Source organism: Euleptes europaea, chromosome 7, assembly GCF_029931775.1.
Source record: "Euleptes europaea isolate rEulEur1 chromosome 7, rEulEur1.hap1, whole genome shotgun sequence".
Classification (NCBI taxonomy): Eukaryota; Metazoa; Chordata; class Lepidosauria; order Squamata; family Sphaerodactylidae; genus Euleptes; species Euleptes europaea.
The window spans coordinates 47,038,463-47,051,975 of NC_079318.1; the positions used below are offsets into that span (position 1 = coordinate 47,038,463).

Genomic DNA, 13,513 nt, shown 5'->3' on the forward strand with positions numbered 1-13,513 from the left:
TGTGTAACAGGAAATGTGGCAAGAAGAAAAGTACAACCCAACAACAGCTTAGACAGAAATGCAGCCACAATCTTGTCAGTTTTCCTGCCATCTCTCCTTCGGACCTTCTAAAATTGGTCACTCTGTTCTGCAGTCCAGCAGGTTTTAGAACAACATTGGTGAATCCAGGTTTGCTTTCTCAAGAGTTACACCATCCTTCATACCCTCTTAGATGCATGTTCTAGCCCTGCTTTCCCACATAACCACCTGTACAGACTTCACACTTTTAAAGTCACATTAGTCCACACCTTCCGGTGTTTCTTTTTCTAGACTTACAAAACTGTTTTACATTTGTCACTGCCACTTATTGTATCTACTGCCATGTCACACACTTAGTATACTGACATTCGTCTCACAGGTTTATATCCTGCAGCTGAAATCAGATACTTTCCCCTCATCCTCCCCATAAATCATACCGACTTCTCTACATTGCTCTTTAGTGTAATTCACGCCCCCCTTTGACTCCTCTTTATATTGACTTCATGTTCAATAGCACCTGCAAATCCTCTCAACAGGGCAATTTTTATATCCGAGGGAACATTTCTTTAGACAACTTACTGCTTATCCAAGATGGTAGAGACTTAAATAATGGTCCTTCTAGACAAGTTTTACTTTTCCTGAACTCTTATGATAAACGGGATTAATGACTCCTAACAGATGCTTCTATAATCATGTTCTCTTTCTCTCAAACATTCCTAGAATAAGGGCTTGCATCCAATGAGAACCAGACTTCCATCACCCCTTCCTGCTGTAGCCCCCAGGGACCCTAGAAAGAGGGGACAGGATTGGTGGAAATTGTCCCCACCTCCTCTGCTGGCAGAAGCATCCTTCCAAAAGGAGAAAACAGTTGTTGGATACAAGCCAAAATGCTTCTGTTAAAGGTCTTCAAGATCAAACACTACCTAACAGCCCCTGTACTCTCTTTTGATATAATTTCTTTACATAGTTTATTAGCTTCATAGCTTAAGCCTCCATGTTCTTGAAGTATGTCTCTGTTGTCCTTGCCTTATGTATCTGAGTCAGTTCTGTTTCATAGCATCTTCCAAGTCTTCCTCAGAGTTTCCTCTTGTTTAGACTTCTAACTCACCCTCAAAGAACTGAAGCAGCTATTTTCCATCCAGTTTTAATCTCATCATTTCCAGCAGCCTTTTGAAATGAAGCCACATACACTCGATCCAGAATAACAGTTGCGAAACATGAAAAGCAGTGATCTCTTGTTTTTAGCATGAAGGAGTCCAGAAGAATCAGCAAAGGGGGTAAACAATGAAACCCCAGAGTTTGCAAAATGCAGCTTACAAGGGGTATTCAATGCACTTGTGGAGTTTAAGAAATCTGACAACCCGTGTCTTTTTGAGGTTTTATATCGGGCTCTTTGACAGGTTTCACTTCCTCTTCTGGCTTCGGTTTAGCCTGTAAATAACGAAAGCAAGTAGGAAAATGCATTATCAAGTTACTATGTCGCTGGGTTATCACAAAAGGTTTAAAACACAGCTTTCAGCAAGGAGGGTTTCAGAATCAAGAGAATGGTTAGCTAAGTCGCATTTTTGTTTGCAAGAAACAGTGCAAAAGAGACTACATGTTTACACTTTCATCTGGTATAAAGATGCAGCTGCATGCTGCACTAAGTGTTCAGCAGTTTTAATGAAGTCATGTTTTCAAAGCATGGCATTAGGGAAACCTTCAGACCTCTTTGGGCAGAAGGCAAAGATACCCAATATACAAATCTTCCCAAGTCTTTAACAGTTTATTTTGTCCTCTTTCTAGTATCGTCATTCTTCTGCTGAGCAGGGAAGAGAGGATGTAGAAACAGAACATCACAAGACAAGACCGTTAAGAATGGTTGGTCTTACACTGTCCTCCTTTAGCCTCTTGGTGAGATCAAATGCAGCGAGGGTTTCTGGTGTCCAGTGTGCGTGCACGGCAGGGAACTCAAAAGGAACAGGCTCAACAAGACCATAGTTTGCCTTTAGCTCCAACTGAGGAGCCTCTGGGGGAATCTTCTGGAAATAGCTAAAAGAAAAGAAAGGCAGCTAATAAATGTTTTAATTACATTAATTAATACTGTAGGTACAGGAAATCAAAGAAAATCTGCCATGGGGGCTAAGCAGCAGAAGATGGTCTAGAATCATCATAAGGGATCACCATGTGGTTTGCCATTCATATGTGAAATTACACAGTGAATATTCCTTCTTTGTAATCTATATTCTTTTTATTCTATGTAGCTACATTTTTTCTTGTATACTTGAGAAAAATTATACCACATATATTGACCTGATGTTATTTATGTTTACGTAATTGGTAGTCCTTATTTTCCCTCAATTTCCTATGTCAAAATTTTATATATCTTGTAGAGTTTTATGAACCATGTTGAAAATCTTTGATTAAAAAACAAACACAACCAACCCCACATCAGAGCAGTATGGCATGAATTCAAGATTGCATGAGAGATTCTTTTACAAGATAGGAAGAAAACTTCCCAGGATAGACTATACAATTCTACCTCCCTGCAAAAACTGAGCAGATGACAGCTGGAAAGGAATCAGGTGGGGGATGATAAAATGGAATCAGGTGGGGAATCAGATAAGACTCTGGGTAACCTTTCTCACAGAAGTACATGTCGAGAAGAATTTTGGAACACAGCTTTCACAAGCATGCTAGGGCTGCCTGTTTTTTCATCACTGATCTTGTCCTATTTGGGCAACGGACAAAGCACTGGCTCTGCCCTGTCCTTACTAAGCAGAGAAGGTGGGAAATAATACTATCTGCCGCTAGCTTGTGTCAACAGCATTATACTCCCAGATATATAAAGCGGCTGTTAGCAAAATAGAATCTTCACACATGCATTCACTTCTGCCACTGATAAGTAATCTCTGCCGAACTCAGCAAGACCCCAGACTTTATTAAGCATGCTTAGGATTTGCCTAAATACACTAAGTGAGTGACAAGGGTATAAATACACTCACATGAATCCATTTTCTCGCAGGCATTTTTCCAAGGTATTTTTCACCTGAGTTCCCAGTTTTCTAAAAAAGAGATGCCCTGAAGGCTTAGCTGTAGTTCCAGGCCCTTTGGTTTCACCATATTCTTTGCACAATGCTTCCGCCTTGGAAAAAACTTCACAAGAAAACAGCACATAAGACAGCAGAAGGTATTTTTTAGCTATCCTCTTGCATACACCTTTCAATAAATGTAGCACTTAGGTTTAAGAGAATGTTAGAGACATGCATTTTGGAAATATTTACGTGTCCTACAAGTCTCCTGTATACTATTATCTATGCACGCACCCCTCATGCAATGTTGCTAGTTTAACATCAACATGTGCCTGGAAAAATATTCTCAACTTGCAGAATGAGGGTATTTAAAAAAAAAAACATCCTTCTGGGCAAAAGTCAAACTATGATAGCAACATCACATCATCCTCCATTAATACAACTCCAGTATTTTCAACATGGCAACATATGGTGGTCTCCTTGCCATAGGAAAACTTGCCTCAGCAATCCATGGACCCACCAAAAACCTTTTAAGTCTGACTTCAGACGCTTGCAGTGCAATCCTATGCAAAGTTAGTCCAATCGAAGCCCATTGAAACCAACAGGCTTAGATTGGAGTAACTCTGCATAGGACTACTCTGTTGGGTTCTCTGTCCATTCATGTTTAAATCTTCAAATGTCCACATGGAATGTGCGGAAATCCAACAAAACTGTGATCTTTTCTTTGAGGTGGGGAGGGGGGGCTGGTAAACAGAATGCTTACATTTTTCTGCTTCTTGCAGAGATCTTACTGCTTCTCCGCATTTATCAGCAGCCAAGAGGGTTTGGCCATGGTAGCAGTAAGCCTGAAGGAGAAAAGTATGTGTTAAATACTTCTGGCATGTTGTGGGGGGAAATTAAAATCCTGCTTGCTTCAGTGGGCGGAAGAAGCAGGCAAGTGGAAGCAGGGTACAGGGAACAGAGGTGGCAACATCTGCCACTGCTTTGGTACTGTTAAAGGGTAAATTTTCCAAGAAAAAGAATTTTGCAACAAATACTACATAACTCATCCAAAAAATAAGCCTTAGAAAAGAACGGTTAAATTAAAGGGCTGATGGCTATTTGATAGTTCTTTGGAAGTCTTTTCCAAGACTTACATAGGCCATATAGAAACTGGACTTCAAATGAAGGTATTTTCGCCACTTAATTGTGTATGCTGGATCCAGACTTGACAGTGTTTGATCTGGAATGAGAATAGAGCATTATTATTACAACAGTAGTTTGTTTGTGAACTCCTGTGATTAGTTTTCCGGTGACTATTTTATTTGCCTTACTTCAACGGTAGCAACAGAGAGTAATTTTGCACAAGAGTCCCCAGTTTAATGTAACTGTATGCTTTGACTTGAATGCTGCCAACTCGGGAGGCTTTAAGAGGGGAGTGGACATGTTCACAGAGGATGAGGCTATCCATGGCTACTATCAAAACGAATGCTCATGATGCATACCTATTCTCTCCAGGATCAGGGGAGTATGCCTATTATACAAGGTGCTGTGGAACACAGGCAGAATGGTGCTGCAGACATCTTGTTTGTGGTAAAATATTGTCGAAGGCTTTCACGGTCAGAGTTAATTGGTTCTTGTAGGTTATCCGGGCTGTGTAACCGTGGTCTTGGAATTTTCTTTCCTGACGTTTCGCCAGCAACTGTGGCAGGCATCTTCAGAGTAGTAACACTGAGAGACACTGTCCTTCAGTGTTACTACTCTGAAGATGCCTGCCACAGTTGCTGGCGAAACGTCAGGAAAGAAAATTCCAAGACCACGGTTACACAGCCCGGATAACCTACAAGAACCAATCTTGTTTGTGGGTTTCCTAGAGGCACCTGGTTGGCCACTGTGTGAACAGACTGCTGGATTTGATGGGCTTTGGTCTGATCCAGCATGGCTTTTCTTATGTTCTTAACACACATTGCTGTTAGATGCATAACTATAGCTGTGTTAAGATACTGCCACACAAGCCAAGCTTCCTCTCAGCTGAAACAGAAGGCCATGGAATCTGTTTATTGTCCATGGTGTTTCTTCCACGTTTAAGATTCTAGGGAGTAACTACCAAACTCCACTCAAAGCAAAGTCATCAGTGCTAGCAACATACCTGCTTTTTGGTAGAAATTGGCTGTTTCATAGGCCAGAGCAGCTATTAGACCAGGATTGTGTTTCAGCTCAATAGCTCGGGCAATTGTCACTAGGACAAAAATTAAATGTCATTTTAAACACCAACTCCGACTACATACTGAACAGCTTAAATATAGGTGATAGATTAGCCATGATCTGAACATAACTTATTTTTTTAATCTGAATACAGCCGCACTGAATTGAAATACTCCTTGATTAGAGAGGAAGACCCTGAGGCTAGAGAGACTTTTAGTTAGAGAAATCTCAAAATTTCCCAGTTTTTCCAATTCCCTGAAGCAGTAGATGGATGTTTCTATTCATATTGGGATGTACACAGATGAAGGAAAAACATTTGCTGTAAATCACATTCTACACTAGAACATGACTAGCTCGAGAAATCCACACAGAGAGGGACTGATAAAGAACATGAATACCTTCTTGCGCTTCAGCTTGGCACTGGATGATGTAGGAGTCTATAAGCCGAGCTTCTAAATCTCGTCCCTTTTCTACTGGAGTGATCAATTTAGGGATGTGGCTTTCCTGAACAAAGAACAGTGCAATTTTAAATGTCCTTTTGAAAGATAAAAGTGACAAGAAGAAGAGTTGGTTTTTATATGCCAACTTTCTCTACCACTTAAGGGGGACTCAAACTGGCTTACAATCACCTTCCCTTCCTCACAACAGATACCCTGTGAGGTAGGTGAGGCTGAGAGAGCTCTAAGAGAGCTGTGACTAGCCCAAGGTCACCCAGCTGGCTTCGTGTGTAGGAGTGGGGAAACAAATCCAGTTCACCAGATCAGCCTCCGCCCCTCATGTGGAGGAGTGGGGAATCAAACCTGGTTCTCCAGATCAGAATCCACCGCTCCAAACCACCGCTCCTAACCACTACATCACGCTGGCTGCTTTCAGCGCTGTGTGTATAACCTTTAAGTGAAATAGCAAAAAGAGTTCCTGCATGATACAGGGTTTCAATGCTTTCAGGAACAGGTGAGCATTTCCTGACTGCTCCCACTGTGTACACCATGCCAGGCACCTTTGAGGCTTCAAGCCAGCCCAACATTCAGAAGGGTGCATGGCACAGGTGTTCCATTGCTTGTTGGAATAAACTTCCCCATCAAGATCTCCTGTGCAGGGGAAACTAGCATGACAGGGAGAAAGTTTATTTTTTACACACACAATTTATTTACTTACTTCATATGTACTCTACCTTTCGCCCCAATGAGGACCCTAACTAACCTATAACATTCTCCCTTTCTCCATTTTATCCTCACAACAACCCTGTCAGATAGGTTAGGCTGAGTGTAAGCCTGGCCCAAGGTCACTCAGTAAGCTTCCATGGCAGAATGGGGATTTGAACCTGAGTCTCCTAGATCCTAGTCCAAGTACTGCAGCATGATGGCTCTCAATTTGACAAAGCATGCATTCCAAACAAGCAATTTCCCCGATATGCAGTACACAGTGGTTCCATCCCATGAAGGCTGTGCTTCCCCCGAGCATTTAAAGCATCCCTCCGTATCCTCTGCTGATTTTACCCCTTTAAAATTTACTGATATTACTCTGTTAACAAGGAAAAACACCACCCACACATGCTTAAAGCATACCTTAAAACAGGGGTATGCTGGATCCAGCCCCTTGAGAGCTCTTATCTGACCTGCAAGCCAGCCGAGGCAGCAACCCCCTCCCCCGACTCTCGATCTGGGCTGGCAAGGCATGGCCCTGCCCAATCAAGTGACACTTATGTTTTATCTGGCCCTTGCAACAACGGAGTTCGACACCCCTGCCTTAAAGCATGCTTAAAGTATTCCAATAGCATAACGAGAGCTGTACAGAACACTAAGGAAATAGGGAACATAGAGGCCAACATTATTAAGAAGCAGTATTTTAAAGTGAAAAACATCCTACCTTTAAGTGTTTAAAAATCCCAGCTGCCATTTTCAAACTTCGGTGGACATCTTTTGCTTCATCTTCTGTTATGCTAAAGGATTGGTAGTTGATTAGAACTGTTCCACAAAAATTAAGCATCACACAGAATTACCCATCTTTAATATCATCACATTCGCCATTTAAAGTTTTTTTTAAGCCTACTGCTATCTCACCCTATTTTAAGGGCACAGGATGAACAGCAGAAAAAAGAAGGGGGAAAAGCAAAGAAATGTACATTCTGTGCCTTTAAATGACTTTGCTCTCAGCAGTTATGTTGCTGGGACATGAGTTCAACAACCACCAAGACTTTTGGCAACTTAAGCTGCAATTGTATGCGGAGTAAATGGGACTGGCACTCTCATCGGTTTAGGACTGGGTGTTAGTGGTATTTGGAAGACTGCAATTTGGGGCACAAAAGGAACCACAGGGGAGGGGGGGGGAAAAGTCATTGGGAAATTTCTCCCCAACCTTGATCTTCTCCTCTAATAGTACAAGCTTGAAGGACTTGAGTGGGACAGCAGCCCCACCTCCCTTCCTCCCCCTTTTTCTCTTCTCTTCGACTGCCCTTGCCTCCTAGAACATGCTCAATCCTCAAGCTTTTTCTGGAAATTTTTTTCCCTTGTATTGTTCACAAAGTCATTTTTCCCTGCAGACCCAAGTATGATGAAATCCTTAAGCTGTTTGTAAGGGTCCTGAGATCCTGGTTTTGTTGCATGAGCCATCACAACAGGGTGCCAAGCCAATTAAGCTGGAGGAAGATTCTGCACTCAATTCAGCTAACAGAGTGGTAGAATCTAGCTCTTAGTAATAACGTAACAGTGCTTACTGAAGTGACGATACTTACTCTTCTTTCCCAGACAGCCTGGATGCGTATTTAGTATACCACAAAGCCACATTAAATCCCATGGAAACAAGCTCAAACACAGCATCTTGCTGGGCACTAAAGGGGGGGAAAAACCAAGCCAATCATGTGGTTTTCTGCACCACAAATAACATTTCTTTTACTAAACTACAACATACTGCAACTATTCAATCTGTCTTTTAGAGAGCTACAAAACAAAACTGCTTGTGTTGGCTATACTCCCCTTCACAGTCCTATTCCACATCATGTGAACAAACCCTAAGTGTTCAAATCTACGCTCTTCACATAGATGGTTGACAGCTTGAATACAATTGTCTCATTAGAAACAATTCTTGCTTTGTTTCCGTCAGAACTAAGAAGGGCTGAAGCACCCCAGTCTCCATTAACTCCTTCTCAACCATACCAAATACTGAAGGCATAGAAGTAAAAGTCAACTATGTCACTACAGAATTTATAAAGTCTCCCAGTTAGTGCCACTGAGAATATAACCGTTGCAACATTTTTACAGAAATGGAATTTCTCTTATACAAAAAAGCATTCAAGCTCAAGAACAAATTTCACTGTGATGTAAATGTTAACCCAAGTTTATACTCTCATATAGGAGCTTTCTTTGATTTTTGATGAACATCTTATGTTCTGAACAACGCTATTATATGAAGATTAAAAGCAAGTTTACATTTCTATTTCCAGACACCAGCTTGTCTAGTCAGTGTTTTTATTTCTTAATTCATATTCATGGCTGCATTGACACTTCTTTCTGTTTTTTATTCATGCATGCCTACAAAAGCAAACACAGAAAGTGTGGCCCAAATTAAACAAGTTTGCATTAGAAGGTTCAAAGAACCTGCTGGATTAGACTATGGGCGCATCTAGTCCAGCATCAACAATGGCCAGTCACATGACTGTAGGAAATTCACAAGCAGGGCATGGAAGTAACCACCTTTCCTCCACCTATTATTTTTCTCCCCAGCAACTGGTATTCAGAAGCTTCTGAACCTGAAGATTCTACTTAGATTAATCAATGGCACAGCCCTGTTAGAGCAACCTCTCCTCCCTTTTTCACCAGTAGAAAAGCTGGATGGAACGAATACATAATCTAGACTCTCTCTAAAATTCAAGGCTTCAGGGACATTTTTTGGGCAAAGATCAATTAGGAAGAATTAAAAAATGTGTTGCATATGAAGGTGACATGGAGAGGTCATAGATACTAGGTCAAGGTAGCCAATAGAAGCAGGGAAATCATAAAGCATCTCTTTAGGGATCCTTGCTCAATGCACAGTTCGAATTCATAGCATTCAGAGACAGGTAACAAGTTTCAGAACGAGCGGCTATCACAAGGACTAGAAGTATGGAAGATAAAGCAGACACACCCAGAATAATGGAATCTCATGACAAAATGAGCGCTTACGTAGGCTCTTAATGCATTGGTCCATATTTTCTCATTGCATTGAGCTGTGGTTGACTGTTCTGAAAAGATGTAGCAGAAACTGCAGTTCTATTTGCACTTGAACTTTGTAGAACTTACTTTTGAGTCAACATGCACAAAATCAAACTGCCCATTTTTTTTGCCTCTGAGCAACATTTAAACTCAGTAAGATTTGCTTTTTTATGCAAAGCAAATTTCAGTGGGTTAGTTTGTTGAAGCAAAACCAAAACATGCTAATTTATGCTCACACAGAGGAAATGAAAGCAGGGCTGTTAAACATTAAATAGGTGGCCTAACCCCCTACTGCTTGCCTGGAGATCTCTTAAATTGCCTATGATGCAATTCTACACAGAGTTGCTCCACTCTAAACCCACAGATGTAAATGGACTTAGACTGGAGTAACTCTGCCTAAGACTAAATTGTTAGTATCTCTACTGCTGTCTGGAAAGACCTATTATAAGCACTGGAGTTCATACTGCCCACATACCTTGGTACGTGCCCTTGTAAGGTATCTGTCCACTTAAAATTCTGAATGTATCTCAACTTGCTGTCTTGCGAAGAGTCATCCAGTGAAACGATGAACCCTGTTAATAAAAATAAAGAATTTTAACAATTCCTCTATGAATCAGGGAGTTTCAAAACGATCCTTAACGTTTGTTCCTGTCTTCCTACTGTAGCCATATGGTAGCTGTGAAATAATCCTTAACATGCTACCAAAGTTTTAAGGTTCTAAAAGCCAGTGATACTCGCTCAGAGGCTTGGGAGCCACATTTGGCTCTTCGACATGCCTCTTGTGGCTCTGCTGAGCACAGATCCCCAATGTGGCACCTGCTCCATGTTTCAGGAAAAGGGGCTTGTGGTTGGCAAGTGGTTTTCACCTTAAGGCAGGTAAACAGGTAGGCTGCAGGCCTCCCTGAGACGCAGACCTCAGGCCAGGGACGGAAGAAAATGTGGCTCTTCTGGTTGATGGACTTGTGAATGGGGCCCTCCATGAGCCATAGAGCGAGTACCACTGTGCTAAGCCTTGATATACAATTTTGCACAAGAAAAAAAATACTGTTAGTATTTATGTTTACCTGACATTAAAAATGACAACACCTTCCCTGTAACCAAAATAGCCCCAGAGGCCTACTCCTTTAAGGGCTTCTCTGGGGCCACTTTTTATAACATGCAGAAACAGCTGCTAAAGTAAAGAGATTACTGGAAAGTTGATGGATTTGCATTCTGTTTCCTGACCAGTTCAAAACAAAGAATGCAAGACAATAAAGCCACTGGATTGGTCAAAAACGTACTCATCCTAATGAGTCGCAAAAAGGAAGATAACCCTTAATAACAGGGTTTTTAAAAATCAAACATGAAAAAATGCAAAAAGGAGTGATTCATGAAGTTATAAAAGTATATATAACTGTTAAATGCATTCAGTGAAACTTGAGGCAATGGGAAGCCAAAGACAAACATGACGCTGGAAAAAACAGCAGTTCTTTGATGATGATGTTCAGAATTCCATAGATAAGGGCTAATACTCAAGGCTATCAAAGTGCTTGCACAGAGAACTGGGGAGGGGAAGCACATAAAATCTTGAACTTATGTTATAACAACAATGTTTTTGCAGATTACAGGATTGCACTAAACTATTTTTGGTGAATAGAATATAATCCAGAGCACTTGAAGAGAAAAAGCCATCTAGACATACATCACAGGCACACAATCATCACTGGGGCATAGTCAATATGAAACCACATGTCACTATTAACTTATAGACATACAATATCATTCTCTACATATGGGTGAGACTTGGGAACTAAGAGGACCTGGTTCTGTACCCATCTCTGTAATTCCTTTTCTGAGTCAAAACAGACTGATCACTTGATCTTTCTGTTACCCGGCTGAATAAACCTTATTTTTGTTTAATCAGTTAGTCTTGCAATATTCAAAATCTCTTGCTATCTTTATAATTAGGTTGGAAAACTATCAAGAGTTCAATAGGGAAGGGGTATACAGACTTTTGCATTTTCTGCGTCAAGCACACTGGGTTAGCCAGTTCAATCTCTTGCTCTGTGATTCACCAAATACCCCAATATCTACTTTCCATTTTATTTTATTTACTGTGAGTTCTTTATGAACAGAGCAAAGAAAATCTATGCTCTATAGCTCAAGTGCCAGAGATTAAGATGTTTCTGTAAACCAATTGTATTTATAAAACCTACTGACCAATTACACCAACTAGCTGGCTCACTTACCTTTCAAGAGTGAGAAATAAGTATCAGTCGAATTTTTCATCATATCTGGAGTACAACTCAAATCTGTAAAAAGATCCAGGAGCTGTGTTCTTGATAACCTTAAATCACTATATAAAAGCAAAAATAACCATTAATACCCATTCATTTTTCAGATAGACATTTTCAACAGTTTTGCAGTATTTTATACAGGTAAAAAAAATGCACGTCATGTCAAGATTCACTGTGGGCTGTGAAAGCCCTTGGGAATCCAGAACCACTTACTTGCACATCTTTGTTGCAGCAGGAGTGGTGACCACCCCATAATAATTGAATGAGACAGGAGCTGTAGCTTTCAAAGGGTTTCGATGAAACCAATGAGTCATTTTTCTTGAGTACTTCCTTCAGGATTACAGCTTTAGCAAGCCTAAAATGAGGAAGAGAAGAAGTAATGTATTAAGGGTTGGATCCTACATTAGTGCAAACAGAAAATGGTTGTGTAAACGCATCTTCGCTGCCTTCCCCAACATGTCCCCAAATCCTCTGCTGATGGTCACGGAATAAACATTCACAGCAGCGCAGAAGGCTGCAGCGAAGAGGCAGAATGGGGGGGGGATCTTTTTTCTAGCTCTCTTCTGCTGGTGGAGTAAGCACAGCAGAATAAGCTTTCTCCTTGAGCGAGGAGGAGGTGGGGGCAATTTTGACCAATTTTCCTCCCTTCCTTCTCTCCCCAGACCCATATGTTTGAAGGTCACCGATCTTCAGCAGAAGGTGGCCAGCCTACACAGGAAGCTACTGAGGGAAGATTTGTGCTCACAGGCTCTTTCTTCTTGTACTTCATGTATGCAAACACACACATATACGGGCTGTGTAACCGTGGTCTTGGTATTTTCTTTCCTGACGTTTCGCCCGCAGCTGTGGCAGGCATCTTCAGAGGAGTAACACTGAAGGACAAGAGACACTGTCCTTCAGTGTTACTCCTCTGAAGATGCCTGCCACAGCTGCGGGCGAAACGTCAGGAAAGAAAATACCAAGACCACGGTTACACAGCCCGGATAATCTACAAGAACCAATGAACTCTGACTGTGAAAGCCTTCGACAATATTTTACACAATATACCATTAAAAAAGAATCATTGATAGTTGTAAATAAATCATCTTGAATTTTTTAAACACCTACCTTCTTAAAAGGGTACCCATGACAGTTCATTTTAAAAGAAACTAAGAAATTTTATTATATATAATATGTAAACCAGTGTTTGTCTCGGCTAACTCCATTGAAATCCTGATATGCTGAGAAGGTATATTTGGAAGCCTGTAAGGATTTTTTTAAAGTTATTTCCTAAACTGCATTTATTATGATGCTTTATTTGGAATGAGTAAAATGACCCCATGTTTTTGGGTTAATTAATAATAATCTCTTTTGAGAGATCAGAAGTGCATGGCTCTCATTCACCGCTGCATCAACTAGGTTTGCTATTCAGGATTTCTATCAAAAGGCCCATTATTAACTGCTCTCTGGCTTTGTGAGGTCACTGTAGCTTGAATTACCAATTCATCATGGCTGTAGTCCACATAATTAAGCTTTAGCACTGAAAGACAACATTTTGATACAAGCAGTTCAATCCATTCTGACATTTTTGTTCTACTAATGCTTAAACATGCCTTTTCACAACCAGCTTGCAGCCTTTTTAGTAGCTTAGTCTCCTTTTTTTGTTTTAAGCACCACGGTGTCTACTGCGGTTTCTTTGTGAGAAAGACTAATGATCCGTTTTGCCCACTATTTTCTGGAATAATGGAGACATACTATACTATAATGAAATAAAAAATTAAATAAAGCTGGTTGTTCAAAGTATACCTGTAACTATTGTAATCGCAATCTATTTACTATATAAATCAGGGGCCTGCAA

General features: G+C 40.8%; 1 protein-coding gene across 1 annotated transcript; it reads right to left on the reverse strand.

The window, feature by feature from the left end:
* Window positions 1–1,267: 1,267 nt before the first annotated feature.
* Window positions 1,268–12,031, reverse strand: BROX (BRO1 domain and CAAX motif containing). The gene is made up of 12 exons (XM_056852806.1): window positions 11,890–12,031; window positions 11,629–11,735; window positions 9,876–9,972; window positions 7,945–8,040; window positions 7,080–7,152; window positions 5,612–5,717; window positions 5,158–5,247; window positions 4,166–4,251; window positions 3,793–3,874; window positions 3,003–3,153; window positions 1,890–2,049; window positions 1,268–1,449 (listed from the first exon to the last, which is right to left on the reverse strand). The coding sequence occupies exons 1-12, from the start codon at window positions 11,988–11,990 to the stop codon at window positions 1,363–1,365; spliced, it is 1,236 nt and encodes a 411-aa protein (XP_056708784.1). The 5' UTR covers window positions 11,991–12,031; the 3' UTR covers window positions 1,268–1,362.
* Window positions 12,032–13,513: the final 1,482 nt, after the last annotated feature.